The following is a 25,329-nucleotide window of genomic DNA, read 5'->3' as shown; positions in this document are numbered from 1 at the left end:
GGGAAAAGAGAGGCTGAGAGCTCTTTTCCGAGCACATGTCGATAACACGTTTATCAGAATAAAAATAAAAAATAAAAAAGGGAAAATAAAAAAAAATCACATCTGCGTCGCAGGGGCCCCGCCCGAATGCATACTCTTCCTTCCCCACCTCTATGTACACCGTATACAGGTTGCTGGTGACGTGGATTACGGTCTGTCACGATATCAACCGGTCCGGTTGCTTGACTTCACTCAGTCATTTGTGGCTGTGGAAGCCTAGTAGATAGACCGGGGTCCCCGCGGTCAACACAAAGAGCTTGGCCTGGCTCACATCAACACAGGTGACCATTTCGCTGGCCATGACATCCCAGCGGTCAGGCTTGACGGTCCGAGCCGTCAACGCCGAAAAACGACGGCCATCACATCGCTCATTAGATCGGCCCTAGCTGGGAACAATCCTTGCCCCCTTGGGCAGCGAAGCGCAGAGTAAGCATCAGAGATCACATCCTCTGGCACGCGGTCCTTGTAGTATTCATTATTTCCCCCTAGTTATGCATAATACCTCAAGTAGATGTAGCAGGCGGCGATGTTTGTTTCCTTTTTTCTCTTCTGCTTTCTTTTTGTTCTTGCATCATCATCGAGAAGAAGGATCATGCAGGCCAGAGGACACCGCTGCGATATCGCAAGTAGAATCAGCTTATGGTTTCTTGGGCGCCTATCGGTTTATTCTGACAGCTGTCATTGGCGCATTGACCCTCCATCACACTTCGACTATCATATGCAGTGGACGAGCGCGTGCCTCATCCTGGCTCACTTGTTCTGCCAAGAGAATTGACTCCTGCTGATCCAATAAGGGGTACTTTTCATTAGCCTTGTTTTCTTTTTCTTCCTCGTTCTCATATTGTACGGTACGGTACAGTCCACCATTCCAGGGCTGCGAGTTTGCCCAAAGTGGTTGTACGATCAGCGCGGCAATATCGGATCAAGGTAAATATATACAGTACAGCAGTTATACGTCAAGAGACAACCCTCTCTGAAACGTTCAAGGCGGCGGTGTGGTGTACTGCTGTATCCAATTGTCTATGCATTTGAATCGCATCCCGTGTATGACGCGACGGTTTCGCGGCTGGGCAAAAAAAAAAAAAAAAAGAAATAGGCAGAGTTGAAGACACGGCCTGTTGGTGCAAGACTGAAACTATCACCTGACAGGCAGGCTAGTGAATCGATGAATCTCTGATGGTAAAGAAGCTGCAATGGGTGGTGCTAGCCAGGATAGAACGAATCAAGATACCTCAGCCAGCATCTTCCAATGATCTTAGGACGCGCATAAAGGTCGCACAATATTCTTGTTTATGCACGGCCTAGTAGATTCATGGACGTACTTACCGTGCAGCGAATGGTCGAGTCCTCGGCTGCCGAAGAAAAAGCAATACATGGCATGGGCATGCCCATGTCACTATTGTTTGTTGGATCTGCACGGATTATTCACAAGTAGTGGAGAAGGTGTAAAGACAAAAAAAGACGGAAAAAAAAATAGAAAAAAAAAAAAAGTGAGAGAATGAGAAAGGGAAGGCAAAAAGAAAAAAAAATCCTGGCCAGTAGCTTTGTCCCGCAAGACACTGACAGATTGCAAAGCAAGGATTCATGTCCTTCGATCCCCTCTTTAGCACGAAGGCTAAGAACTAAGACAGGTACACGGCTGCCCCTCTTTCTTTAACTTGCTTAGCGGCTGAGGAACCTCCGACTGCAAGACAAGTCCAAGCTGCAGGAAAGGCCCGTCCACTCGCATCCAGGCTCAGCAGAAGAGGGGTTTGAAGTTGGCATCACTCGTCATAGCGGATTTGGATTATTCGGAGACGTGACTGAAATCGATACGTCCCAACGAAATGGGCTCACAAAAATCGGTCAAATTACTAGTATAGTTCCTCTTTGGGGACCAATCGGCGATGTGGCGCAGTTCAGTGCTAACATATTAGCAATTATCACTCGTATTCGGTCCATATCAGATGTCTCTGTAGAAGACAGCTGGTTTACTCCTCACTTCCTCATCATGAAATATGCGTATTATAGGACCCAGGGATGCTGGTGAAGACATTTGAGAGCGGTTAGTGGGAGTGGAAAGCAGAGAAGTCCTAAAGGGAGAAGGGGTTGTGGTGGCCGGGGCCAGGAACCGGAGCCAATGAACGTGATCTCATGTGCCCCCGCGATGAACAACCCGACACTAACAACAATGTCATCACTGACACTCGATTCTCTGCCAGCAACGTTACTGATATACGCCTATTGCAATCTGCTGATCCATAGATTACTACCACAAGAATACAAGCACAGAGAAAGTATCCATGATGTTTAGTGGAAACAGCAGTTATCCATCTCACTTCCACAAGAACAGCATCCTGGCGTCGCCTGCATGTCAGGATTTAGCCTGACGTAATATCATTACACAAAATCCCCATGCATATGTCCATCGTTCTGTCGTGACAAGAAGGATGGTGCTATGACTTTAATCCTTGTCTGCGACCTCTGCCAAAAGGGGATATCGCAGTGACTCGGCTTAACATGTTAGTGTATCCGACAGCGCCGATGCTTGGTGAAGGTTGACAGAACACATACTGGGTTTGGCCTCAGAATGGCTAATGAGAAAGCCAAATGTGAAGCATCTGCACATCTCTGCATATACATGGCCCTAAGCGGTATGTATGTATTGAAAATCCTCCCAACAGTGGCCGCAAATAAGGTGCCATGTCAGACAAATTTCTAATACATGACAGTCTCTTTTCGAAACCAGGTTCGTGTCATATTTTTGAGCTTCTCAGCCTTGATGTCACTCAGAAAATAGTATGGATTGGGATCCTTTTCGCCTGCTGTATTCGACCAACCTCCGGTCATTAGTTCCTCTTGGTATAGAGTATAGCACGCCCAATATAACAAGGAAAGACGTTCTCATGACATGAAAATATTTGACACGAGGAACAGCTATCCCGAGGATAGATATTATAGATGAATTACAAAACTCGGAGAGATTGCAAGTCATTTCTTTCTCGGGTGAAAACTCCGGTCCAACAAACAATGGATGGCTAGTGAGAACGGAGAGACGGACATTAAAAAAAAAAAAATAACCTTAAGGTAGGCGGAGGGGAACAATACGAATGATTGGCAGGCAATATCGCCCAGTCAACGCAAAGATTCTTGGGAGCAAAGAGAAGGAGGAAGGAATATGGATGAACTTTGTCTTTACCCTTTTGATCTATTTTATTTTTCTCTGTTTGCTACTCCGAATTCGTCTATTCATGTTTCACTCATCATGAGCGTTCATCTAGGAGGAGAGTGCTGGCTTCGCCAGTCGCTAGAAGATCGAAACTCTCCTCGCTAGTTACTGTCGTTGGGCTCATCCCCTCTGACGAACCTTCATACTTTTTCTCTTGCATCAACAAGGGTTTAACATGGTCCCCTGAATCCCCCCGCGGCTGCTTATCTCCAATCCACTCCATGCCGTCGCCAGCCCCGCGGAAGTTTGCCTTCCGACGGAGCTTTTCGCGTTCTAGGAGCGGGAGAACCCTCGACTCGGTGGAAATTGTTTCATCATTCTCGCCACCATGTAAGGCAAGGTTGCGACGGTGCCATTCTCCCAGAAACATGCCATCGGGATCAACCTCTTGACGCACTTTTAACCATTCATCCATGTCCTTCCCATACAGCTCCTGCAGCTCATGGCGTCCTGTGACTTTGAAGTTTTTGGCCCAGTGTGGTTTCGCACCCATTTCACGCATTAGCCACTCGAACGCCTCGTAGTACCTGTCCTTACAAGGGGGGTCCCGGAGATAAGGTCGATATAGAGTCGCATTGAGATACAATGTTGGGCCGTCGTGATGACTAGGGTCAAGGAATGGGCGAAGATTCCTGTTATGTGTCGAATCCGCAACCCTGACCTCAATGGGGCAATGTACCCATAATCCTTCAACAGGGAAGGGAATACGCGCCGTCTCGGTGTCTCCATTTAACCAAGCCGACAAGCGTATGATAGCCTCTGGACCTTTCTCCAGGGGTAGCGCCCACTCATTAACGAATTGCGAGTAAAGGCAGTTCATCAAGAGACCAGCGCGAGCGGGTTCAACTGCTTCCGTAACTTTTACCTCCGATCTAAACCCATATTGCAGACCAAAGACGAACCACTCAACCCATGGGAGAATACGGGGGAAATAATTGGCAAGCGCCAATAAATTATGATAAATGTGATATCCGATCGTCTCTCCATAGAACGTCGCTGGTGGTGCGCGAAGGGATAGATCCGTTTTGTCCGCATGCCAAACAATAGCAGACTTCTCATATGGCATCCACCAGACGCGAACGAACTCATGAGAGGTCCACAGGCCGGTTGACCACTCAGCTAGGACACTTGATAGTGAACGTCTAGTCTGTCGCCACGCGACCTTGAAGGATGCCTCCGCCTTGAAAGTGACCTCGACAATGATACCCAACGCCCCAAGAGAAATAAGAGCAGCACGGAAAAGTGATGGGTTATTGGCTGCGCTGCAGCGCACCAATTGCCCGTTCGCCAGCACCAACTTGAGCGATGTGATACATTCAGAAATCAGTCCATGCCTCAGGGAACTTCCATGTGTGCCTGTCGAGATCACACCCGCGATGGACTGCTCATCAATGCTCCCCAGATTGGACAAAGTCAAACCATGTTTTTCCAGACGTTTCCCCAAGTCCTTTAGCCGAATGCCCGCCTCAACCGTCACATCACCAGTCTCAGACGAGATATCCAGCACCTGGTTAAATTTATCTAGGTTAACCAGCCACGATGAAGTACATGTCAAATCGGAAGGCGAATGTCCACTACCAACTGTAACCAAGCGACGACGACACCGACGAGCTAGAGTCACTAGTTTCTGAATCTCCTCAATCGATTGCGGTTGTATATACAGTTCCGGCCGCGAGAAGAACGTCCTAGCCCATGTATGATGGATATGTTCGGCTGATGCGCGGAAAGGCACTGCGGGGTCAAGCCGGGAGAGCTCGCGATGAATCGCGGGGTCTAGTGTCTCCATGTTGGAATGTGAGGTATGACGTAACTGTTCGTATAAATCAGTCAAGACATATTGTGATCAAGGTGAGCCGAAGGAAAGGGCCGAATATCTCCCACAGGCGTTGTCAGTATTAGATGCGCCTCTTGCAGAAACTGACAGAGAAAAAAAAATAAACTAAGCGATGATGGAACGGTGACCGTCTATGACGAATCGGAGTGGGCCGGCTGGAGTCGGGCCGAGAGATTTCGACCTCAGGCCATACTAGAATCTGACCATGATGCCTGATAGCGATAAAGGAAGCCCGTCTCCTGCACAAGCATGTGTGGCATGCAGCAACCTTAACTATATATGACCTGTGCATAGTTCGAAAGCCACTACTGTACCATTTTTTACTGCATGCTTAGCTATGAAATGCTCAACAAGGCTCTTAGTCACCACTTGTTGAATTACGTTATTGCAATGTTCCATTAACTATTTAAGTATATCTTTAATTTCAAGTATGCACGAAAATAGTAAAACAAGTTGGGTAGTCACTAGAACATACCATGCATTTCTGCCCAAGTCCAGATGGATGGGACCGTGCGATGGTTATCTAGATACGTAGCCAGAGCCACGAAATATCATACATCAGAAGAGAAACCGGATATGCAGAATAAACCACCACTATGTACCTGATGTGGCTTCCAAACTCCCCTGACAGCATACAGACAATTGCCCAAATTCACCCCGCCCTAGGCTCCTTGGATTATGCTCCTCATACCCACCTTTCGGTTCTATCCATTGGCCGGTTGACAACAGTCTCTGTACAGACACCAGTATATGCACAATCCAGATGCAAATATCTATAGACAGGGAAAGAGAAATTTGAAAAGAAAACAAGATATAAACCGAGAATAGAACAAAGATTATTTAGGAGCGCATGGCTTCGATGGCTGCGTTCAAGGGAAAGACTTGTGGGGGCATCCGCAGGGTAGGCTGCTCCCACTTGCGGAATGCTGTACAGCAGCTACCCGGAACGCCGCCAAGGGACACAAAACTCTTAGGAATGAATGGCCGGTCTTGGAGCGAAGCAGCTAGAATGCCATATTCGTGTGCAAATACCACGGCAGATACGAATTCTGCCGGTCGGTTGGACGCTTGTTCGCCGACAATCCTAGATAGTATGGTTAGCCAAAGAAGCTTAGCCTGAACGTATTGCATTGACAGAGACACTTACACATAGATTTCGAAGAAGGTGTCTAAGATATAAATACCATTGGCCTTGATGTCCTTCTGGCAGAAAGGCTCGATCTCCTGGACAGTGTCGTTGGGTCGGATCACCGGGGACGCGGAACCTGGCCGGCGCAGCCAGAACCCTGCTGGCCGCTGCTGACCGAGCTCATGGTCAATACGAAGTAGTCTCGGGCGATAACATGCATGGTTAGGCTTTAGCCGCCAATAATCTGGGCGCATGTAACCCTCGGATTCCCCATAATGTGGGAAACACTCAAAAAAGCTCTCTGGCTCTTCTCCTTCAGCAACCTCTTCGAACTCACCGGTCAAGCCAAGGTCCATTCCAATCAACCGAGCGGCTCCGACCTCTTCAGCTGCACTGCCTTTGCCCTTCCACAGATATACCTTGCCAAACATGGCAGATATTACGAACGGATAGCCGGGGCACAGGCTTTGGCGGGAGAAATTCACTTCGTCAAAAACCATTTGGCCTAGATGCTTTCTGCCGCAAAGCATGAAGAAGGCTGAGGAACTGGAACGAGAACTGAGACCTCTACGGGTTATGAGGATTCCGCCGAGGGCTTGGATAAAACGCGCTGTTTCTTTTCCCTGCTTGATGATTTCCAATTTGCAGCCATTCTCCTTGGCCACCTTCTTCGAAAAAGATTGCGCGTCATCTATTGCTGCATCGGGAACATCATCACCACACCAAAGATGAGCCTCTGACCGTGCACCACCGTTAGCTTCGAACAGATGCACGCAGAGATACATGCTGCCTTCGTAGAGGATGTACTCCTGATTGACTGGGAGATCTTGTTTCTTGCCATCACCTGTTATCTCCCACATCTGCTTCCTCAGGGTCCTAATCTTCTGGTTCTCGTTCTTGCTCGTCAGCATTAGCTGAGCATCAATATTCACGGAATCCCTTGAATTGGGGAATGTCCTGAAGAAGCCAGAAATGGCTTCAAGAGACTCGTCGGCCTGGGGCACTAACGATGCCGAAGATCTTCGTGACGAAACTTGGTCCACAGAGGGGCTGGACTTAGGAGGAACAGGAGGGGATGGTAAAGACTTGTCCCTGGGTGAAGACGGTGACATACCCGGGGCGTTCCTTCGATAAGCAGTCGGAGAAGGATAGATTTGGTTTTGTTTGAAGCTAGACCTGAGAGGAGACGGAGACGGAGACGGAGACGAAAAATGGATTGGCGAGCTTCTGGATTGCCTAAACTCGGGGGTAGGTGTGGATGGGGCTGCTTTCGGCGGAGGGACTGGTTTAAATGAATCGCGCCGGTTTTCTATGTCCTCATGGGCTTTCTCAAACTTCTGCGTGAGTTTCTCGAATTCTGTGGCTGGCTTAGACTGAAGTTCGCCAAACTTCTGCTTGGAATCTCTCTCAGCCATGTGAGGAATACTCCTCTTGAACTCGGTAGGCTTGCCCGTGGTTGATGGAGAAGGTTGGGCCAAGCCTGTTTCCGACGCAGCAGGCGCGGGAATATAACCATCAGGGAGCGGCCAGCCGCTAGAATTGCCTGCGGGGCTTTGAGTACGAGATAGACTTGCCTCAGGTTCCTTGATATTAGGCGAAGTTGGGTCTGCCTGTGGTTCAGTTTCTTTTTCGAGCACAAGGTCCGTAGAGGGGACTTCTGATCTCATGATAGTTGGGGACGGCAGACTCCGGGAACCAGTCTCCTCACTTTCCAAAGACCCAATGGGTTCAGGTCTCATGATCTCCGAGGGTAGTGGAATCTGCTGGACATCGGTACCTTCCTTGGAAGCAGGATTCATAGTCTCAGGCTCTCCGGTGTTAGAGGACATTGTTAGCCTGGAGGAGATAGTTTCTCTTTGCGATGTACAATTCTCAGGAATTGTTCCCTCTTTATTTGAGGGCATCACGGGCTCTTGAATTATGATCTCTTCTTCGTTCAATAGGGAGTCCACGGTAGGGGCTTCGTTTTCCGTGCTAGCAGAGAACTGTGGCGCATCTTGAAAGCCAGGCTTTCCCTTTGGTGCAGAGTCCACTGTGAGGAGTTGGTCTTCCTTGGTATCGGAGAACTGTAGAGGCTCTTCAAGACTAAGCTCTTCCTTCGGTGCGGGGTCCATGGAGGCGTCTACCTCAATATCAAGAGATGGTGGGACTCCTTGGGTAGTAGACTCTGTTTTGGGCACCAAATCTTTTATAATGGCACCTGTTTCCTCATTTGGAGGTGGCGAAATATCCCGGGTAGCAGATTCTGCCTTTGGTCCAAAACCCTGTATGGGATCTTTCTTCTCTTCCATCTCAGAAGATGGCAAGCTCTCTCGAGGGGTTGACTCCTCGGGTGCGGAATCCAAGTCTTCAGGCTCGTTCATATCAGGAAAGTCCGGGATCTCATACGATTCTGTCGCTTCCTTTGATGGGGGATCTATGGCTTCTGAAGCTACGGGATTTGGGAGACGTCTTTTCGGGCCCCTGGCGCGGTTTTTCGTCATATGCGTGAGGGCAGCAGCAGGACTCGGGGCTGACGACACGGTATCATTCACGGGCAACGCGTTGTTCGACCCATTTACTGCCGCGGGAGGACCGCGCGATAAGAGGCCTGCCAAGGCAGGGTTTATTCGGCCTGCGAGTTTACCTTTAGTAGCAAGACCTTCAGCTGAAGCAGGCGGATTTGTGGCCTGCTTGACATTCCCCGATGGCAAAGCACGCACCGGTTGGATGGTCTCTTCACTTGATTTCTTCTGCTCTCCAATTACCGCATTTTCCAACGGACCCTTCGACTCATTCGCCTCATTCGCCTCATTCGCCTCATTTTTACTATTTTGTTTGCTGATAGGATAATCGGGTTCAGGTATTTGCTCCTGGGTATCAGGTACGTCGGGCTTATGTTCTTCCGTGGGAAGTTGTGGGCTAGGAGAACGGTCGACACGCTCAAGTTCTGATGAAAGTTGGGGTGAAAGCTGTGGTGTCCCGGGGTCCCTAGGAGAAAGGGAGGCAGGCGTATCAGACACGTTGCTTTTGGCACTGCTGGACTTTGTCAGGTTATGCCGTTTCGCAATGGCTTCAGGAACGACCTTCATAGGAGCATCGCTTTCCCCAGCAGTATTGCGCCGTAATGAGCCTCCGCTGGATTTGATTGCCTCTCGCTGTTTCAGAATACTTTCTTTGAGCTCGTCAACCTTCTGGTTTTTCTTTGGACCTCCCGAAGCATTCAATGCTGCTTTCCCTCTCAGTATATTATCTTTGAGCTCGTCGGATGGGACATAATTCGATGATTCTGTTTTCTTCAGCTTTCCAAAAACATTTTTGAACTCTGGCTCTTCCTTGGGTCCTTGATCCTTAACAACTTCTCGCTTTCGGAGATTGGCACGGAAATCTATCACAGGGGACTGCGGCTTCGGTCGGTTCAACAAGGGGTCTCTAGTAGGTGAGATCCTAGTAGGCGAGATAGGTGAATCAAAACTCGCGTTCGAGGTTGGCGTCAATAATGTTGGGGCACGCTTGCGTCTAGTGGTGGTTGGCTCGGCGGTCTGGTCCGTACTCTCTGGTACAGTCTCCGTTGTCTTTGAAGGGTCTGTAGAGCTTTCCTCCACAGGTGGTATATTATTGCCCTCGGTGTCAGGTGTGGTGGTTTCCGCTGGAGTCTCCTTTGCTTTGTTTGTCGTGTCAGGTGTACCGAACAAATTTGGCATTCCAGAAACACTCGATGATTTTGAGTGGCTGCCAGGGGCGGCGGTACGCATCAATCCTACAGGAGTAACTTCTTTAAAGGTATTCGACCGGCCCATATCGATACTGCCTCTTGACTGCCGTTCTCTGCTCCATGTTGTTGATTGCGAGGGCTGTTTCTTATGCCTTGGTGAATCGGGACGGTTCAAAGCACTCTCGAGCCAGGTGGATTTGGTTGGACTCCAACGCTTGGGATCCATAGTCCTAGAGACCACAGGGCTACTCGGAGGTAGTGAGCTAGCATCATGGTTCTCCAAAGCGCTAGCAGATCTTGTATGGAGCTCAAGTTGTGGCCTTCCGGGGCTCCCATCGGGTCGTGTGGCGCCATTTCCGCTAGGAATCGGCGGAGTAGCTGGGCGTTCACTCTCTTTGACAATCGTTGCCTCGCTGTGGCTAGAGCTTGGTCTGTGGCTAGAACCCGGTCGATGCGTTGTTAAAGTCGAGCTGTCGGGTGTAAGTCGAGGTGAAGACAAAAGGTCATTTTTACTCGGCGCAGCGAAGCTATTTCTATTCCCTGCCAATGAGTGGCCGCGGCTCAATCCAGATGGAAGTTGAGCACTCCAACGTTTTGAAACACTATCAGATCGCTTCATCATGGCGCTTTGCACAAAGCCTCCAAGACCCTTGGTTGGCGAAGTTGAACGTTCCGGGGAGAGACGTCTGGGCGATAGTGGCGTCGCCGTTTGGTCCTCTGAGTCTGCCTCTGTCTTTCGGGGCTCGAACTTTTGTGCGCTTGACAGAGGTACGGGTGATCCTAGTCCTGTAGCTGTTGAGACGGAAGAAACACTTGAATATCGATGGCCGAGACTACTTTCTGCGAAAGTGGAGCTTGCCCTTGATGGTGAACGTGATCGTATCTCTCCAACTTCGGGTTGACTTGATTCCTTTTCCAGCTCGTTCGTAGTTTCCGGTTCTACCTCCGATGCTTTAGGGCTTTTGTCGTGTGTAGAGAGCTCTTGGAATTCTTCTTCGACAGTCATTGTCCGCATGGGGGAGTTAGCGTTTTTTTCTGCTTGGTCCAATGAGGGAGTCTCCTTTGTGGGAGAGCGCAATGTTGAGCTGCAAGACAATCCACGATCATCGGTCGATGTACTTGACATGGCTCTCAAGCGGTTTTCCCGAACGGGGGAAGTAGAGAAAAAGGGTCTATTGAGTTCTCGCGATGAGGGCCGTTGCTGCCAGGACAACGTCCCGGCTCTGCTTCGTAGCGAAACCGAAGGGGCCTTAGGAGATGACTCTGACTCGTTTATATCTACTCTAGATCCTCTTCGGCTGCCATTGGTAGTTACGGATTCGTCGTCGCGAATGGCTTCCGATTTGCTGTTGATATCATGGTCTGGGGTTCGGGGAGTCGGTTCAAGATGTTCGGGAGGATCGATGGCTCGTAGGCTGAACGACGAGGTGCTCAGTCGAGCATTATCTAGTATGGATGGAGAGTCTTTCGTCGGCGATATCGACCGTGCCCGCTCTACATTGGTTTCGCAAAGAGGACAAAATCAGCTTCTGACCCTGGATCTCTTGGAAAGGCCCAGTCTTCCGTGAGTCATGGCTCACGGATGGTTTTGGGAGAAGATTAGGGGATTCCAGATATACCAGCTCTTCGAGCCTGCCTTTCCTTCCGGCCCTGCAGAATCTCCTCCTCTAGTTTCCTGGTACGTTCTTCGTCTTCCTTGTCGCGCTTCTCTCCAAGCTCCCGGATACGAAGCAGGAAGTCATTCACATCCTCTGAACCCTCGGCGTCGACTGAGGAAGACATGGTCATCTCGGCAGATGATATGTCACAAGTCGAAAGTGAAAAAGACAAGGAAAGGAAAAGGAAAAAAAAAAACAAAGAACGCCTCCCAAAGAAACAAACGGCAGACGAGAACTGTGGGGTTTGGCGAGCGGCGCACCAACGGAGGGGTGTGGATGTTGGTAAGGAGAAGTCAATAATTATTGGGCATATGATTAACCAACCAGTCAGATGGGTTAATAATAATTTATTAAATAAACCCGATGGAAAAACAAGAATAGCTTGGAGTTCAGTTCCACGGCACGACAGAAGACTAAAGTGTGAATGATATTAATCAAACCTCGCTTCTCCTTTTCCCTCTTTGCCTGTCAATTTTCTTCTGAACCTCACCAGTGGCAGTGAAGACATCAAGAGGAGGGTCGGTTTCCTCGGCGTTTTTTACCCTTCAAGCTGCCCGATGGCAATAATTGTCAGCGATGGGTACCAGCTGAGGGAGGTACTTCGTAGTTAGTTAGGTTAGGTAGTAGATTAGTGGTAAGGTAATGGCCATTTTGAACACCTAATCAGCGGCCAGCGTTCAGCAGAAATCATCGGAAAGGCAACAACAAGCCCAAAAGACGGACGCACATCACACGGCAGCCCCACCAGGAAAAGTACATCCTTGCTAAAAAGAGGAGCCCGACCGCAAGGCATTCCATTCGTTGGCCACACTAGTATTTTCTTTCTTAGGCACAGAAGACTCTGTCAACTTTTCAATTCCTGTCCAGACAGACGCGGAGCGTAAATTCGCAGCAAGGGTTAAAATTTAAGTCGCTGTAGCTTTTTTTGATGGATAGAATTTCATTCAACTACAGGTACATAGAAGTAGACAGACACAACCATGGATCTTGAAAGACGTTATTCTACGACAATGTTTTGTTGTTCCTCAACCCGGTAGATTGTTTACGTTCCCTTACCCAACCCAACCAAAACGAGAAAAAAAAAAAAAAAAAAAACAATCCTTTTCGGGCTTCGGCTCTTGCGGCAGTGGAGCCAATTTAATCTCATGGGTTTTACCGCCCCGCGATCGGAAACATAACGAACAAAATGGATAAATTATGATTGCCAACTAAGTCAATTAGGTTTTACTATAATCGAAATATACAGAGTATACGTAGCTCTTGATTCTCCATTAGGTGGTTTCGCATTGGACTATTGCCGATGAAAACCGAGGTCACAACTTAGCAGAGATTCACGGATGGCTTGAGACAATTTTGCTTCTCGACCCACAAGTGGAAAGATGACAGCGAACAACACCTTGGAAGTTATGAGACATAAATCGCGCTTAATGATAAGGTTCATCGGCTTGAATACTCCCCGTTTTGGTGAAAACAAGCCCCTATTGATGAACCATACAACACATTGACTCTCTCTGGTCAGATCGTACCATCAGGACATATCCGAAACAAACTCCTTGTACATCTCCAAATATAAAAGACAAAAAGTGAAAAACACATCAAATGAAAAGAAATAAAAAGAAAACGGAATGTAACACATCTAATAGAAAGAAGCGTAGAGTAAGAAATTCCGCATAGCTTCAGTAGCTATTTAAGATATGGGAAGCATTAGTGATACTGTTGAGCTCTTATACTTAAACATTCACTTTGTCTCTTTAGATTGTGCAAGTGGGTGAAATGGGGGACAGCGCTCATGTTGACTAGTGTCCATTATTACTTAGCATTAAACTTATCAAGTATTGTTTTCAATAAAGAAATAGTCTGTCCTTTGCATCCTGTACGACCCATTCTAGACCCTCATGGAGATTCTTTCCCGTCATAGCACTGCAGGGCAATATCGTCCATTTATGGGTCTTGATCGATTCAAGTTCAAGCCGCTGGAGAGAGTGTTAGAATTATTCGCGGGGTGCGGAGAGAGGAGTAAAGAAGTCGCTGGGAGTTCAAATTGAAGGAAACAAAAGAGGGAAAAAAAAAAAAAAAAAAAAAAGAGGTACTCACCTTGTGGACTTCATCCTCTGTCATGCAGCCTTCAACGTCAGTCTTATTTAGAAATATCAAAAGACTTGCTCCAGTCAGTCGCTGAACAGTAGGTTAGTCAAAAGTTCCGACAAAACTAAAATTTGAAAGGCGGAACTGGCAGCGTACCTCTTCGAGAAGAAGGCCTGCAAGTTCATCCCGGCAATCATCGATTCTCAGACGATCTGTTGCATCAACAACCCAGACTAAAGTATCGGTCTTCTCGAAGTAATTTTTCCAGTATGAGCGCAATGTCCTCTGCCCTCCTACATCCCCTATTCCTCACAAGTTAGTGGATTAGAATCGCGGTAATGGGATGGCGCTGCTTACAAATATTGAGTTTGTATCTGCATAGAAGCTATTAGCAATTTAATAGACTCTAGTTTAGAGTATGAGGCCAAATACCCTTGAAAATCAATAGTTTTGATGATAAACCCCAACGTTGGGCTAACAGTGGTGACATCCTCCTTCATAATCCGCTTGACTATCGTGGTCTTTCCGGCATTATCAAGACCGCTGTGGTTGAGGCTCAGTATCTTGACCAACAAATACTACCTCTTTAACATACAGCATCAATATTCTCATCTCTTTATCTTTTAGTCGGGCTTTTCTCAGAATAGACAGCATTTTGGCGTTGGCGTGCTGATTGTCTTAAAGGGTAAATAGAGGTGTGGTTGGGTTCAAAGTCATAGCTGAGGTTTCCGTTACGAGACGCGGAGATCAAATTCCAAACCACCCAAGACCAGAGCAGAACCCTAACAAGACAACTCACATTTTCATAGAATTTTTACTCCTGATTTAATATTTTGTAACTTATTTCCGAGAGTAACTCCAATTAAAAGTAGGATTTTAAAAACAAGGATAGCACCTAGTAGGAGACTCCAGGCTGTATGAGGGGGCCTCCTTTTGAGAGTGTTTCCTTCACAACAGGCTCTCTCATCAAGTACAGCATTCAAACGCCATTCTACCTGAGCACCTGACATTGGGTGAATTTCTTTGAACTTCCCCCTTGACTACAATCAATTGCTATTGATCCATAGCAACAAAGCTTTTACTGTATTCATCATTTGCTTTCCACCAATCATATATTCATATAACTATGACCTACCGTTTCTGCACATAAAGCTTACATATATAACATTTGTGACAAAGGTAACAAGCCCTTGTTCTTAAACAGTGCATTACTCTGCTGAAGCTAAATTACAAAACGCTTTTGATGAATTACAATACTGACTTTCATCTCACAGAGTCTTAGGACCCTAATCGATAATCTAGCATACAAATCATGGATCGGAAGTTTAGTCACACCAGTTATCCTACGTCCAAATGCGAAACATCCACAAAGCATCCGGATCCCCAGCAGTCCCAACATTCAGACAGCCACAAATCTACTTTATGCACTAAGCTCACTGGTGCACCTGAAGGCAGCTGTCAACCTAAGAAAACGTCTACCCCAACAAAAGCCCCAGACCATTCGCTACCTGTTTCAAGACATATTTCTTACAGGCGACAACACAAGAGTGCTTGGCCTCATTCATCATCTACAAAGTTGAAAGATCTCACTGCAGCCTCATATGTGATCGCGAGTGATCCAACTCATAGACATCATACTCCACAAAAAAATAGAAATAACCAGAGTGTGATACCGAAGTATCGTATCAAAGACCGTGCAAAGACTTGGAGACCTTCACCTGTTCCTTATATTGCACCACATACCAGAGAGAGGCGATCATTACCACACAGTGAGCTTTCAAATGAACTCATCAATTCATCTCATGGTAGAACTGAACATTTGCAAGCTTCTATCAATCATCCTTCCCCAGAATCTCTCCAGTCCAGGTCCAAGTCAACAAGATCTACAGTGAATCAGAAGGCCAACGGTATTCCACCCAAGACCCCGTTCCCGAGTATAATATCAAGCGCGAATGCAGCTGGTAAGAAATCCAGGAACCATATTCAATTATGATTCTTAGGCTAATGTTCAATCAGACAGGGAAGTAGCTACCGTTAAGATGACTACCAGTGAGGAGTCTGATGAGGTCCTTCTTCATCATGGAAGCAAGACGAGCAATACTGATGCCGAAATCACTCCAGCACTTCAAAATGATAATATCCACGAGACTAGCCAGTGCAATTCGAGCCACTCGCAGAGCAGACACGCAGCTGGTAAGGTAACAAGCAACGTTCAACAGAATATTAGACAGAAAGCTATCAGAACGAGTAAGGAAAAATTTCCCACTGGCAACGAGCCTGTCCAAGAAGCGAGTCCAACTAGCTCGAAAGAAGAAGCGTTGGAGGAGCTTAACCGCCTCCGGGCACAGATAGTTCGACAGGCACATCTAGACCGTTTCAAGGACCTTGACTACCCTACAGCCAACCCTGAAATTCTCGAAAGATGCAGGTCTGGTCCTGGAACCGATCCAAACTCGGAGTTTTACCTATCAATCAAGGACTGCCGTGTTGCTCCAATACAATCGGCAAGCGTTCCCGGTATAATGGCCTTAGCGTCTGGTGGTGGTCACAAGTCTGTTAAACCCAGCGTATCTGGGGCTCATAAAGTAGCTGCTCAGTGGGAATGCTATGAAAGCAGTCCTACTGTCTACCCTATTGTTAAAGATAGGGAGCTGAACCTGTCATCCGAGCCAACCGATGAACACAAACGTATACTAGCACAGCTTGCACAAACTGCTGGGCTCCAGGGTGGCACTGGCGGCCAGAATGCAGAGTCAGGGCAAGAGCGGAAACATAGCTGGACAGATATTTATTATGCTAATTGGGAGTATTATCCCCATGCCTGCTCCTCCAGTTACGAGGCTTTTCGCGATTGGTTCCGTCGTTGGCTCGACGGCACCATTCACATTTGCTGCTATGCTGATATCTACCATCACGCTTTCTTTGATGGGACCGCGCATCCAGATGGCATACGCACCATGTATGTTCCATACTTAGAGGAACAAACGACTCTCCTGGATATGGACGATAAAGAGTCGCAGCTCCATTGCCATGAAACTGTCCAAGGTTATTGCCACAACTGGGAGCTTCATAATAAAAAGGAGCGTAATGAAGAGCAACTTCGAAGGAAAATCACACGCGAGCATTATCTTGAAGGCTTAAGGAATTTTCCACAGCCCAGCGCCAGTGTGCTTAAAGAGAACGTCTACCTACGTCCTGTTGAAATGGGTGATGTCCCAGGGCTCCTTGAAATCTTCAACTGGTATGCACGCAATTCTCCTTTGAGTACTTATATCGAACCACTCGAAGCTGGTGATATTCGCCAGTGTATTGATGACTGTACCGACGAAAAACTGCCGTTTATTGTTGCCGCGGAGCGCAGAATCAGGGCAACGTCGAATAGTGGTCCTCAAAGGATTCTGGGCTATGCGCTTGCGACTGACTACCTGGGACGCAGAACTAGTGGTCGTTTTACAGCAGAGCTGGAGCTATTTGTTAAGCCTGGGCACACACACAAGGGTATTGGAAAGTGCCTAATTGATAAGCTTCTCGAAGTGTGCGACCCTACCTACATTCCGAAGCGTGGCTATTTTTTTGACTGCAATACCGAAGACCGCACCGGCTACTGGGCAGGAGGTCAACGCAGACTTGGCCGCCTTCTTTTTGCCATCAGTTACCCCTATGACAAAAGGTCCACCTACAGCTGGGTTGAAGAGTGGCTCGAAAGACAGTACGACTTTGAAGAGCAGGGTCGACTCAAGGGTGCAAGAGTCAAATTTAGCCATTTGTAAGTCCCCCTCCCGGATCAAGGAAGCATAGCTGTAAAGCTTACCCACTGATTACCGCCAGTCTCAACGTCACTTACCTTGTTCGAGATGTTGGTTACCATGCGGGCGATAGGTTCGATACCTGAATTGAACCGGAATATCCACATCGATCGGAAAATGCTAGACAATCCGAATGGTTTAGCTGATCCCACCAAAAAGCAAATAAACATAAGAAATATGGAAAAAAAAAAAAAAAAAAACCCCTACGACCATGATTCACAGACTGCTACTAATGTCGTTGGACTTGGCAGATATGGTTTTCAACTCTTAAATTGGTTGCAATATGGGTTAGATGGCTCTTATGTCTTTTCGTCATATTTTCAGATTGTGTTGTTCTTTAAGAAATTTCGATGGCAAAAAGTCCGTATGGTCAAGATACCTCAAAAGTACAAAATGAAAAAGAAAAGAGCAGAGGGATACAGCGTGCTTTTACTCAAGGAACATGAAAGATAGCAGGTATACTAGTAGACGTTAGCAAATCAACCTCCAAAAGTACGGAATACTGGCAATGCGTCAGGTCCATACTTTTACGCTAGTCCCATCACAGCTTAGTTCAAGCAGAGAAAAAGAACCACCAATCAATTCATCCCCAAAGCCAGTCCGCAGTCTTTTCTGCCGTATTGTAACCTTTCACCGCCTCCGCAGTTTTGAACTTTTTTTCTTTTCCCCGAAAAGATATGAACTAGTGAGTACAGCTTAAGGGTCTGGGAGGACATTAGGACTTTCTAATCAAAAGTTATTCTTATTATTCGTGTTCATTCTGCTCTTCTTGAAAAGCGACCGCATAATTTACTAGCTTACCGGGTTTTACCCCTTATAAGCCGAAAAAAATGGCACCGCCAAAAAAACCCAGTTCTCCCAAAGACGACGATTTCGTGCTTACACTCTCCGACGATGAAAACGATGCGTTCAACGACATCGATGAAGATGGAGACGACCATGTAGACGAAGAAAGGGCGAAGTCAACCACCAAGAAGCGCAAGAGGGACACGGTGGAGACAACACAAAGTAAGAACAAAAAACAGAAGCAACAGAAGCAATTGAAAAACCGGAAACAACAGAAGAAAGGTGAAGAGGCTACATCTGAACCGGAGGAAGACCTAGAGGGGGAAGAGGATGCTGGGGAGGATGACGGTGCGCTGAATTCGGATTTTGAGTTTGATGCCGGGACTGCAGCTCAGAAGGACGTGGTGGAAGGGTTCGATGGATGGGGACTAGGTGATACGAAGGACGATGCGAAGAAGAATGGCGATAAACAGGGAGTGGATATTGACGAGATCATATCGAGGAGGCAAGCGAAGAAAGAGACTCAGTCGAAAAAGAAGCAGAAGAAACAGGAGGTTGAGAGCAAAGAGGAGGAAAATGAAAATGAGGATGATGCCTCGGATGGAGGCATGTCTGTGGATTTCCAGGACGATGAATTGATGGCTGAAGATGGGTTCGGCATGGGTGCTGACGCCGAGGATGAGAGCGGGCAGTCTGATGCTCAAGAGTCGGGCAGCGAAGATGAGCATGCAGGCAGCGAAGATGAGAATAGTGATGATGACGACGATGCCGCCTCTGACAACGACTCTGTTGCAACTCCCGTCCAGCATCCCGATGATGTTGCTTCAGACAACGATGGCTCGGATGCCGAGAGTGAAGTCGATGCGGAAGAAGAAGCAAAGCGCAAGGCCTTCTTCGCACCTGAGGAGCAGACCAGTGAACAATCTGCAGCTGAGCTGTCTAAGAGGTCATTTCAGGAATTTAACCTATCCCGACCTATTCTGCGTGGATTGGCTGCGGTCAACTTCACAAATCCAACTCCTATCCAGCGCAAGACAATCCCCGTGGCACTTCTCGGAAAGGATATTGTTGGTAGTGCAGTGACTGGTTCAGGAAAGACGGCTGCCTTCGTTGTTCCCATCCTTGAGCGTCTTCTGTTCCGCCCTCGAAAGGTCCCTACTAGCCGTGTCGCGATCCTGATGCCCACTCGTGAACTGGCTGTACAGTGCTACAATGTGGCTACTAAACTTGCTACTTATACTGATATCACGTTCTGTCAACTTGTTGGTGGTTTCAGTCTCCGTGAGCAAGAGAATATCCTGAAGAAGCGCCCTGATGTGATCATTGCCACACCTGGTCGTTTCATTGACCACATGCGTAACTCTGCAAGCTTTACCGTTGATACCCTCGAGATTTTGGTCTTGGATGAAGCCGATCGGATGCTGGAGGATGGTTTCGCAGATGAGCTGAACGAAATTCTGACTACCATTCCAAAGTCACGGCAGACGATGCTCTTTTCGGCAACCATGACCGATTCAGTGGACAAGCTCATTCGAGTGGGACTTAACCGGCCTGTACGACTTATGGTAGACTCTAAGAAGAACACCTCCATGAACCTAGTTCAGGAATTCGTGCGTTTACGACCTGGAAGGGAGGATAAGCGATTGGGATACCTTCTTCACCTATGCAAGGAAGTTTACACGGGACGAGTCATTGTGTTCTTCCGGCAGAAGAAAGAAGCACATCGTGTACGGATTGTCTTTGGGCTCCTTGGGTTGAAAGCCGCTGAGCTTCACGGTAGCATGAGTCAAGAACAGGTATGTCATGCCTACCGCAAATTGACCACACTATGCAAAGGACTAACATGAATAACAGCGTATAAGAAGCGTTGAGAATTTCCGTGAGGGCAAGGTCTCTTTCCTACTGGCTACCGATCTGGCGGCACGTGGTTTAGATATTAAAGGAGTGGAAACAGTCATTAACTACGAAGCTCCTCAAAGCCATGAGATCTACCTGCATCGAGTCGGTCGTACTGCTCGTGCCGGTCGCTCTGGTCGAGCCTGCACGATCGCTGCCGAGCCAGATCGCAAGGTGGTGAAGGCAGCTGTCAAGGCTAGCAAGGCGCAGGGAGCCAAGGTCGCGAGCCGAGTTGTCGACCCAGCCGTCGCCGACGGATGGGCTAAGACGGCCAAGGATCTTGAGGGTGAAATTGACGCAGTGCTCGAAGAGGAGAAGATAGAAAAGCAGCTAGCACAAGCGGAGATGCAGGTGACGAAGAGTGAGAATATGATTAAGCACGAAGCGGAAATTATGTCGCGACCAAAGCGCACATGGTTTGCAAGTGAACGTGAAAAGATTCTCTCTAAGAAGGCAGGGGCCGCAGAGCTCAATGGATTGGATTCTGTGAAGTCGAAGAAGGACAAGATGAAACTAAGCAATAAGGACAAGAAACGTCTCGACGACGCCCGCCAGCGTAACGAAGGAAATATTGGATGGAAGAAGGGCAAGGTGGACCGAGAATCTCAGAAGCAAGGGAAGACTCAGAAGAGCAAGAAGGATAATAAAAAGAAGGGCAAGAAATGAGGGAAATGAAGAGTCGGACGTTGATAGTTACCAGCCTACCTCTGCTTTAGAACTCTTAACTTTTTCCCTTGCCTGTATATATGTATGCATTCATGTACCTCATACTTCTGGATATCGTTCTAAAATTAGGGTTACTCTCATTTGCTAACTCGCGACAAAGAAAAACCATAAGCTTAACCTAATATGTACCCGTTATCTTTGGACCTCGCCATGGGATTTGTCGTCATGTCACTTTGGGGATCGACAAACTGCCCGGAAACTGTCGGTTTGCCGCGGACGAAAGTGGTCTGTTTATATGGCCTGAGGCAGTAAAGGCCTCCGGTCATCGGCCGACTGGGGACGATGAAACATGTCGGACTCAAATAGTTCGATGTTAAACTCCATCTGGAACGCACATTGCACAAATAGTATGAGAGAACGAGCAATACTATTGCTAATAACGACTCGGTGATTGACCCGGTCCCAAAGTGAGACCCAGCTTGTTCCATGTGGTTTAGGGTACCTATCGTACATCGTTAGACCACTAGAACTAGACTGTTGTCAGCCAACAAGGCGGAGTGGTTCAAAAGTCTTGAAGAGGAAAAGGTGCAGTGTTAGTCACCCCGTCCCCATTGCCCCATTTGTGGTCTGGTACCAAATCATACGCCGCTTTTGCCATCCGCTGTCGGCGAGAGAAAAATTGAAGCGGAGAGTCACTGCAATTGATTGGGTTGACTCATTGCGCATCTTAAATACCCTCAATTGCTTCGTTTGCTTTCGTTCAAACTTTTTCAGCTTATCATTCATTTTCTTCTTGATCGTTGACCTCTCCCCATTCCGAGTGTTTCTATTCCTCGACCTTTGTCTCCCTCTCTCTTTTCTCTCCATTCCCCCACTGCGGATCTCACCCGCTAACCGCTACCATGCCGATGTAAGTCCACTGCCCCTCCCCCTCCATAGCTCCGTTATCGTGGAGCTTCCCGTCCACAGCACTCAACGTCACGCCCTGCCGATTATTTGCAACTCAATGCACTAACAGTAAAATTAACAGGCTCAAAGATCCCTCGAAAAAGTACAAACGGTTTAAGCCACTGCATCTCCCTGATCGCCAATGGCCTAACAACGTCATCGAAAAGGCCCCCCGGTGGCTGGCCACCGATCTAAGAGATGGCAACCAGAGCTTGCCTGATCCAATGGTATGACAACTTGTGGGAGAGAAATTGTGGCTGACGCATTGCACGAAACTGGTTATTCTAACATATTGGGGTTTCACAGGACGGTGAACAAAAATTCCGCTTCTTTAAAATGCTCGTCGATATCGGCTACAAGGAGATCGAAGTGTCATTCCCATCTGCCTCACAAACAGACTTCGACTTCACCCGGCGTCTGGTGGAGACTCCTGGCGTCGTTCCGGATGATGTATGGCTCCAGGTCCTGTCCCCTTGCCGTGAGGACCTCATCCGCCGCACGGTGGATTCTCTGAAGGGTGCAAAGAAGGCTATCCTGCATATCTACCTAGCCACAAGCCCGTGCTTCCGTCGAATTGTCTTCAACATGGACAAGCAGAAGAGTTTGGAAATGGCTGTCCGTTGCACCAAGTTCGCGCGTTCGATCACCAAGGACGACCCCTCGACCGCCGGTACCGAGTGGCACTTCGAGTTCTCCCCCGAAACCTTTTCTGACACGGAGCCTGAGTTCGCTGCTCAGGTTTGCGAGGCCGTCAAGGAGGCTTGGAGTCCTACTGAGGAGGCTCCCATTATCTTTAACCTGCCCGCGACAGTAGAAATGTCGACCCCCAACGTTTTTGCGGACCAGATTGAGTACTTCTGCCGTCATGTGTCGGAGCGAGAGAAGTATATCGTCTCCATTCACCCGCATAACGACCGTGGCTGTGCCATTGCGGCCGCTGAGCTGGCTCAGATGGCCGGCGCGCAGCGTGTGGAAGGCACTCTGTTTGGAAATGGTGAAAGAACGGGTAACGTTGACCTGGTTACTTTGGCTCTCAACCTCTACACACAGGGTATCACCCCAAATGTTGACTTCTCCGATATCAACGCTGTCATCAAGGTTGTTGAAGAAAGCAATAAGATCCCTGTCAATGAACGGTGGCCCTACGGCGGCCAGCTGGTCGTTTGCGCTTTCAGTGGCAGTCACCAAGATGCTATCAAGAAAGGCTTCAAGCTTCGTGATGATGCTACAGCCGCGTCAGATGAGGAAGTTCAATGGGAAGTTCCTTACCTCCCCTTGGATCCTCAAGATATCGGCAGAACTTACGAAGCTGTTATTCGTGTCAACTCCCAGAGTGGCAAAGGTGGTGCTGCTTGGGTTATCTTGCGCAGCTTGGAGCTGGATCTCCCACGCGCCTTGCAGGTCGAGTTCAGCAAGATCGTCCAAAAGAAGTCGGAGGAGGTCAGCCGGGAGCTGCGGGCAAGCGAGATTGTCGGTCTTTTCGAGGAGGCATACCACCTCAAGTCCAACCCCCGCTTCAACCTAGTCGACTACAACATCACCACGGACCGCTCGACATCCCCAGCACCCCCCGAGCCTGGCAAGGCGCTGAACACCAAGAACCTCAAGCGGCGCTTCACTGGTGTCATCGAGATCGATGGTGTTCAACACGCTATTACTGGTGTTGGTCCCGGTGCTATCTCCTCTTTGGCTGGCGCCTTGTCTACCCTCGGCATCGATCTCGACGTTGTCGACTACAAGGAACACTCCATTGGTTTGGGTAGGGAGGTGAAGGCCGCAACGTACATCCAGTGCACTGCGGCCGGTAGCAAGGAGCAGGTCTGGGGTGTTGGTATCCACCAGGACGTTGTCCAGGCCAGTTTGATCGCGTTGCTCAGTGCTGCTAGTTCGGTAAGCTCCTCAATCTCATTTTTAGACTGCAATCATCATTATATATCGTACTAACTTCGGCCGTGCAGTTCCTGGCTAGCCGTGCTGGCTCTCCTGCTCCCTTCCGGCCCATCCGCTCCAACACCCTCACTGACGAGGACCTGCAAGCCCTAGAGACCCTCACCGGCTCAAGTGATCTTGCCACCAACCTTGCTAAGGCTGCCAACGGCAGTGCCAAGCCCCAGGTCGATATTGATGCCCTGACGAGACAAGCTGAGAGCCAATAAATCTTAAGCTTTCTTTCTTACTACCCTTTTCGAATTTTTCTCTTTATCTTTTCCTAATTCATGGTTGGGGAGGCAGGTTCGGTTTTATTTTTTTAAGGCTTCAGTGGTAGAAAAGCAAGGTCTTGAAAAGCATATTTGTATGTACAGAATGACATGGTACGAAAGATAATATAATTGAGATGTCAAAAATTTCTCACTCGGTTGAGGTTTCATTAATTTACAAACCATGATGTCGAATCTCTCTACATATATTTACATATATAGGACGCCTGAGGGTGCACTCACAATCTACACATATACTCTACGCAACGAGCACAAACCACGTACCATTTATGATCTATAACCCTACGTCTGAAACAATCACGAGAGAGACGACACAAAAGGGCAATGGCCGATGTCAGCACAAACAAGAACACACTTGAGACTGGGGAGATCACTTTAGATCGGGGATCGCCCTTGTGGGTCCGGGAGCCGCCGCTCTACCACTTGCGGTTAAAGCTAACTTTAGTCCGGAAAATTTGCAACCCGACTATTTCAAAATTTCTTATATTTTCAAATAAATAGACCGCAAACATCTACCTGGGGATGTGGTTTAGTGGTATAACATTCGCTTAGCATGTGAAAGGTCCGGGGTTCAATTCCCCGCATCTCCATCTTTTTTTTTTAAATTTTTTTGTATGCCTTTTAAGCATACCTGCTGCTCTCCTAAGAAAGATAAATAGATGTGTGGCGTGGCAAAGACCGCCGGACGGTGTGTGTAATCAGGATGTTCCTGAATGCGTGTCGCATTTTTACATGCGGACAATCCGTTTTCGTAACATGCAAGCTTTATGAGGTTAGGTGGTATTCGAAGCTAACAATGCGCCGACCCCAAGATTGGTGGTATTGTCTATGCATGATCTTGCACCGACCGTCAATGCGCTCGGCATTACATTGCTTTCTTCAGTAGAAGCGTCGCCTCGTCTTGACTTTTGACAAAGGTCTTTGGTGGCTCTGGCATCTCTCTGTAACAGGCGTATGCATAAATGTACCTAGCTTCATTACTTCATCAACAGGTTATTTGCCTCAAGTCGCCCGAGGATGATGAATGTGAGGCAATTGACTACTTGCCGTACTCAATACTATGGAAGTAAGGGCCTCAAATACCAGGAACAAGATGTCCCATATATATCGATAAGGCATTAGAGTCTTTCAATTGAAAAGAACACGCGTACCCCAAAGATAATTCCATGCTGTCAGAATAGGGGATTATATAGCCGAACCATCTGCGTTGCGCATCCTCGACTACGCCAACAATGGAAAGGCACGACCAGGTCGTGTTTCATTAGGGGTCAGTATTCCTCATATGGTCGCACGTTTTACATCATTCGGGTGATAGATCAGTTTAAATGCCCCGAGGATATTGGTCTGCATCACATCGCACA

The 25,329-nt window shown here is 47.9% G+C and overlaps 8 protein-coding genes and 1 non-coding gene across 9 annotated transcripts; 5 read left to right on the top strand and 4 right to left on the bottom strand.

Annotated features, from left to right (window-relative positions):
• Nucleotides 1-248: 248 nt before the first annotated feature.
• Nucleotides 249-1,037, top strand: BDV27DRAFT_131765 (uncharacterized protein). The gene has a single exon (XM_032067707.1). It carries the CDS (start codon nucleotides 531-533, stop codon nucleotides 822-824), a length of 294 nt encoding a protein of 97 aa, XP_031925381.1. The 5' UTR covers nucleotides 249-530; the 3' UTR covers nucleotides 825-1,037.
• Nucleotides 1,038-3,075: 2,038 nt separating this feature from the next.
• BDV27DRAFT_19662 (D-arabinono-1,4-lactone oxidase) lies at nucleotides 3,076-5,418 on the bottom strand. The gene has a single exon (XM_032075976.1). It carries the CDS (start codon nucleotides 5,031-5,033, stop codon nucleotides 3,282-3,284), a length of 1,752 nt encoding a protein of 583 aa, XP_031925380.1. The 5' UTR covers nucleotides 5,034-5,418; the 3' UTR covers nucleotides 3,076-3,281.
• A 32-nt stretch (nucleotides 5,419-5,450) lies between these two features.
• Nucleotides 5,451-12,238, bottom strand: BDV27DRAFT_19648 (putative gelsolin repeat protein). The gene is made up of 3 exons (XM_032075975.1): nucleotides 11,524-12,238; nucleotides 6,229-11,398; nucleotides 5,451-6,165 (listed from the first exon to the last, which is right to left on the bottom strand). Exons 1-3 carry the CDS (start codon nucleotides 11,690-11,692, stop codon nucleotides 5,922-5,924), a joined length of 5,583 nt encoding a protein of 1,860 aa, XP_031925379.1. The 5' UTR covers nucleotides 11,693-12,238; the 3' UTR covers nucleotides 5,451-5,921.
• A 1,100-nt stretch (nucleotides 12,239-13,338) lies between these two features.
• On the bottom strand, nucleotides 13,339-14,342 carry BDV27DRAFT_131757 (ADP-ribosylation factor family-domain-containing protein). The gene is made up of 6 exons (XM_032067706.1): nucleotides 14,243-14,342; nucleotides 14,080-14,190; nucleotides 14,005-14,021; nucleotides 13,804-13,949; nucleotides 13,657-13,737; nucleotides 13,339-13,535 (listed from the first exon to the last, which is right to left on the bottom strand). The coding sequence occupies exons 1-6, from the start codon at nucleotides 14,299-14,301 to the stop codon at nucleotides 13,404-13,406; spliced, it is 546 nt and encodes a 181-aa protein (XP_031925378.1). The 5' UTR covers nucleotides 14,302-14,342; the 3' UTR covers nucleotides 13,339-13,403.
• A 1,344-nt stretch (nucleotides 14,343-15,686) lies between these two features.
• BDV27DRAFT_147112 (GNAT family N-acetyltransferase) lies at nucleotides 15,687-17,539 on the top strand (the record flags this gene model as incomplete). The annotated part of the gene is made up of 2 exons (XM_032070689.1): nucleotides 15,687-17,413; nucleotides 17,476-17,539. 2 exons carry the CDS (start codon nucleotides 15,687-15,689, stop codon nucleotides 17,537-17,539), a joined length of 1,791 nt encoding a protein of 596 aa, XP_031925377.1.
• Nucleotides 17,540-18,203: 664 nt separating this feature from the next.
• drs1 (putative ATP-dependent RNA helicase DRS1) lies at nucleotides 18,204-20,888 on the top strand. Its single transcript, XM_032075972.1, has 2 exons — nucleotides 18,204-20,035; nucleotides 20,094-20,888. The coding sequence occupies exons 1-2, from the start codon at nucleotides 18,284-18,286 to the stop codon at nucleotides 20,799-20,801; spliced, it is 2,460 nt and encodes an 819-aa protein (XP_031925376.1). The 5' UTR covers nucleotides 18,204-18,283; the 3' UTR covers nucleotides 20,802-20,888.
• On the bottom strand, nucleotides 20,889-21,496 carry BDV27DRAFT_19627 (uncharacterized protein). Its single transcript, XM_032075973.1, has one exon. The coding sequence runs from the start codon at nucleotides 21,287-21,289 to the stop codon at nucleotides 20,975-20,977; it is 315 nt and encodes a 104-aa protein (XP_031925375.1). The 5' UTR covers nucleotides 21,290-21,496; the 3' UTR covers nucleotides 20,889-20,974.
• BDV27DRAFT_19628 (2-isopropylmalate synthase) lies at nucleotides 21,497-23,947 on the top strand. Its single transcript, XM_032075974.1, has 4 exons — nucleotides 21,497-21,711; nucleotides 21,832-21,976; nucleotides 22,056-23,639; nucleotides 23,708-23,947. The coding sequence occupies exons 1-4, from the start codon at nucleotides 21,704-21,706 to the stop codon at nucleotides 23,903-23,905; spliced, it is 1,935 nt and encodes a 644-aa protein (XP_031925374.1). The 5' UTR covers nucleotides 21,497-21,703; the 3' UTR covers nucleotides 23,906-23,947.
• Nucleotides 23,948-24,486: 539 nt separating this feature from the next.
• BDV27DRAFT_t154 lies at nucleotides 24,487-24,558 on the top strand. The gene has a single exon. It is a non-coding gene; the product is annotated as a tRNA-Ala (tRNA).
• The last annotated feature ends 771 nt before the right edge of the window (nucleotides 24,559-25,329 follow it).

The sequence above is a fragment of the Aspergillus caelatus genome, assembly GCF_009193585.1.
Source record: "Aspergillus caelatus strain CBS 763.97 unplaced genomic scaffold BDV27scaffold_146, whole genome shotgun sequence".
NCBI lineage: Eukaryota > Fungi > Ascomycota > Eurotiomycetes > Eurotiales > Aspergillaceae > Aspergillus > Aspergillus caelatus.
Note: the sequence above shows the minus strand (reverse complement) of the source record. Positions and strands in the feature narration are given on the sequence as shown.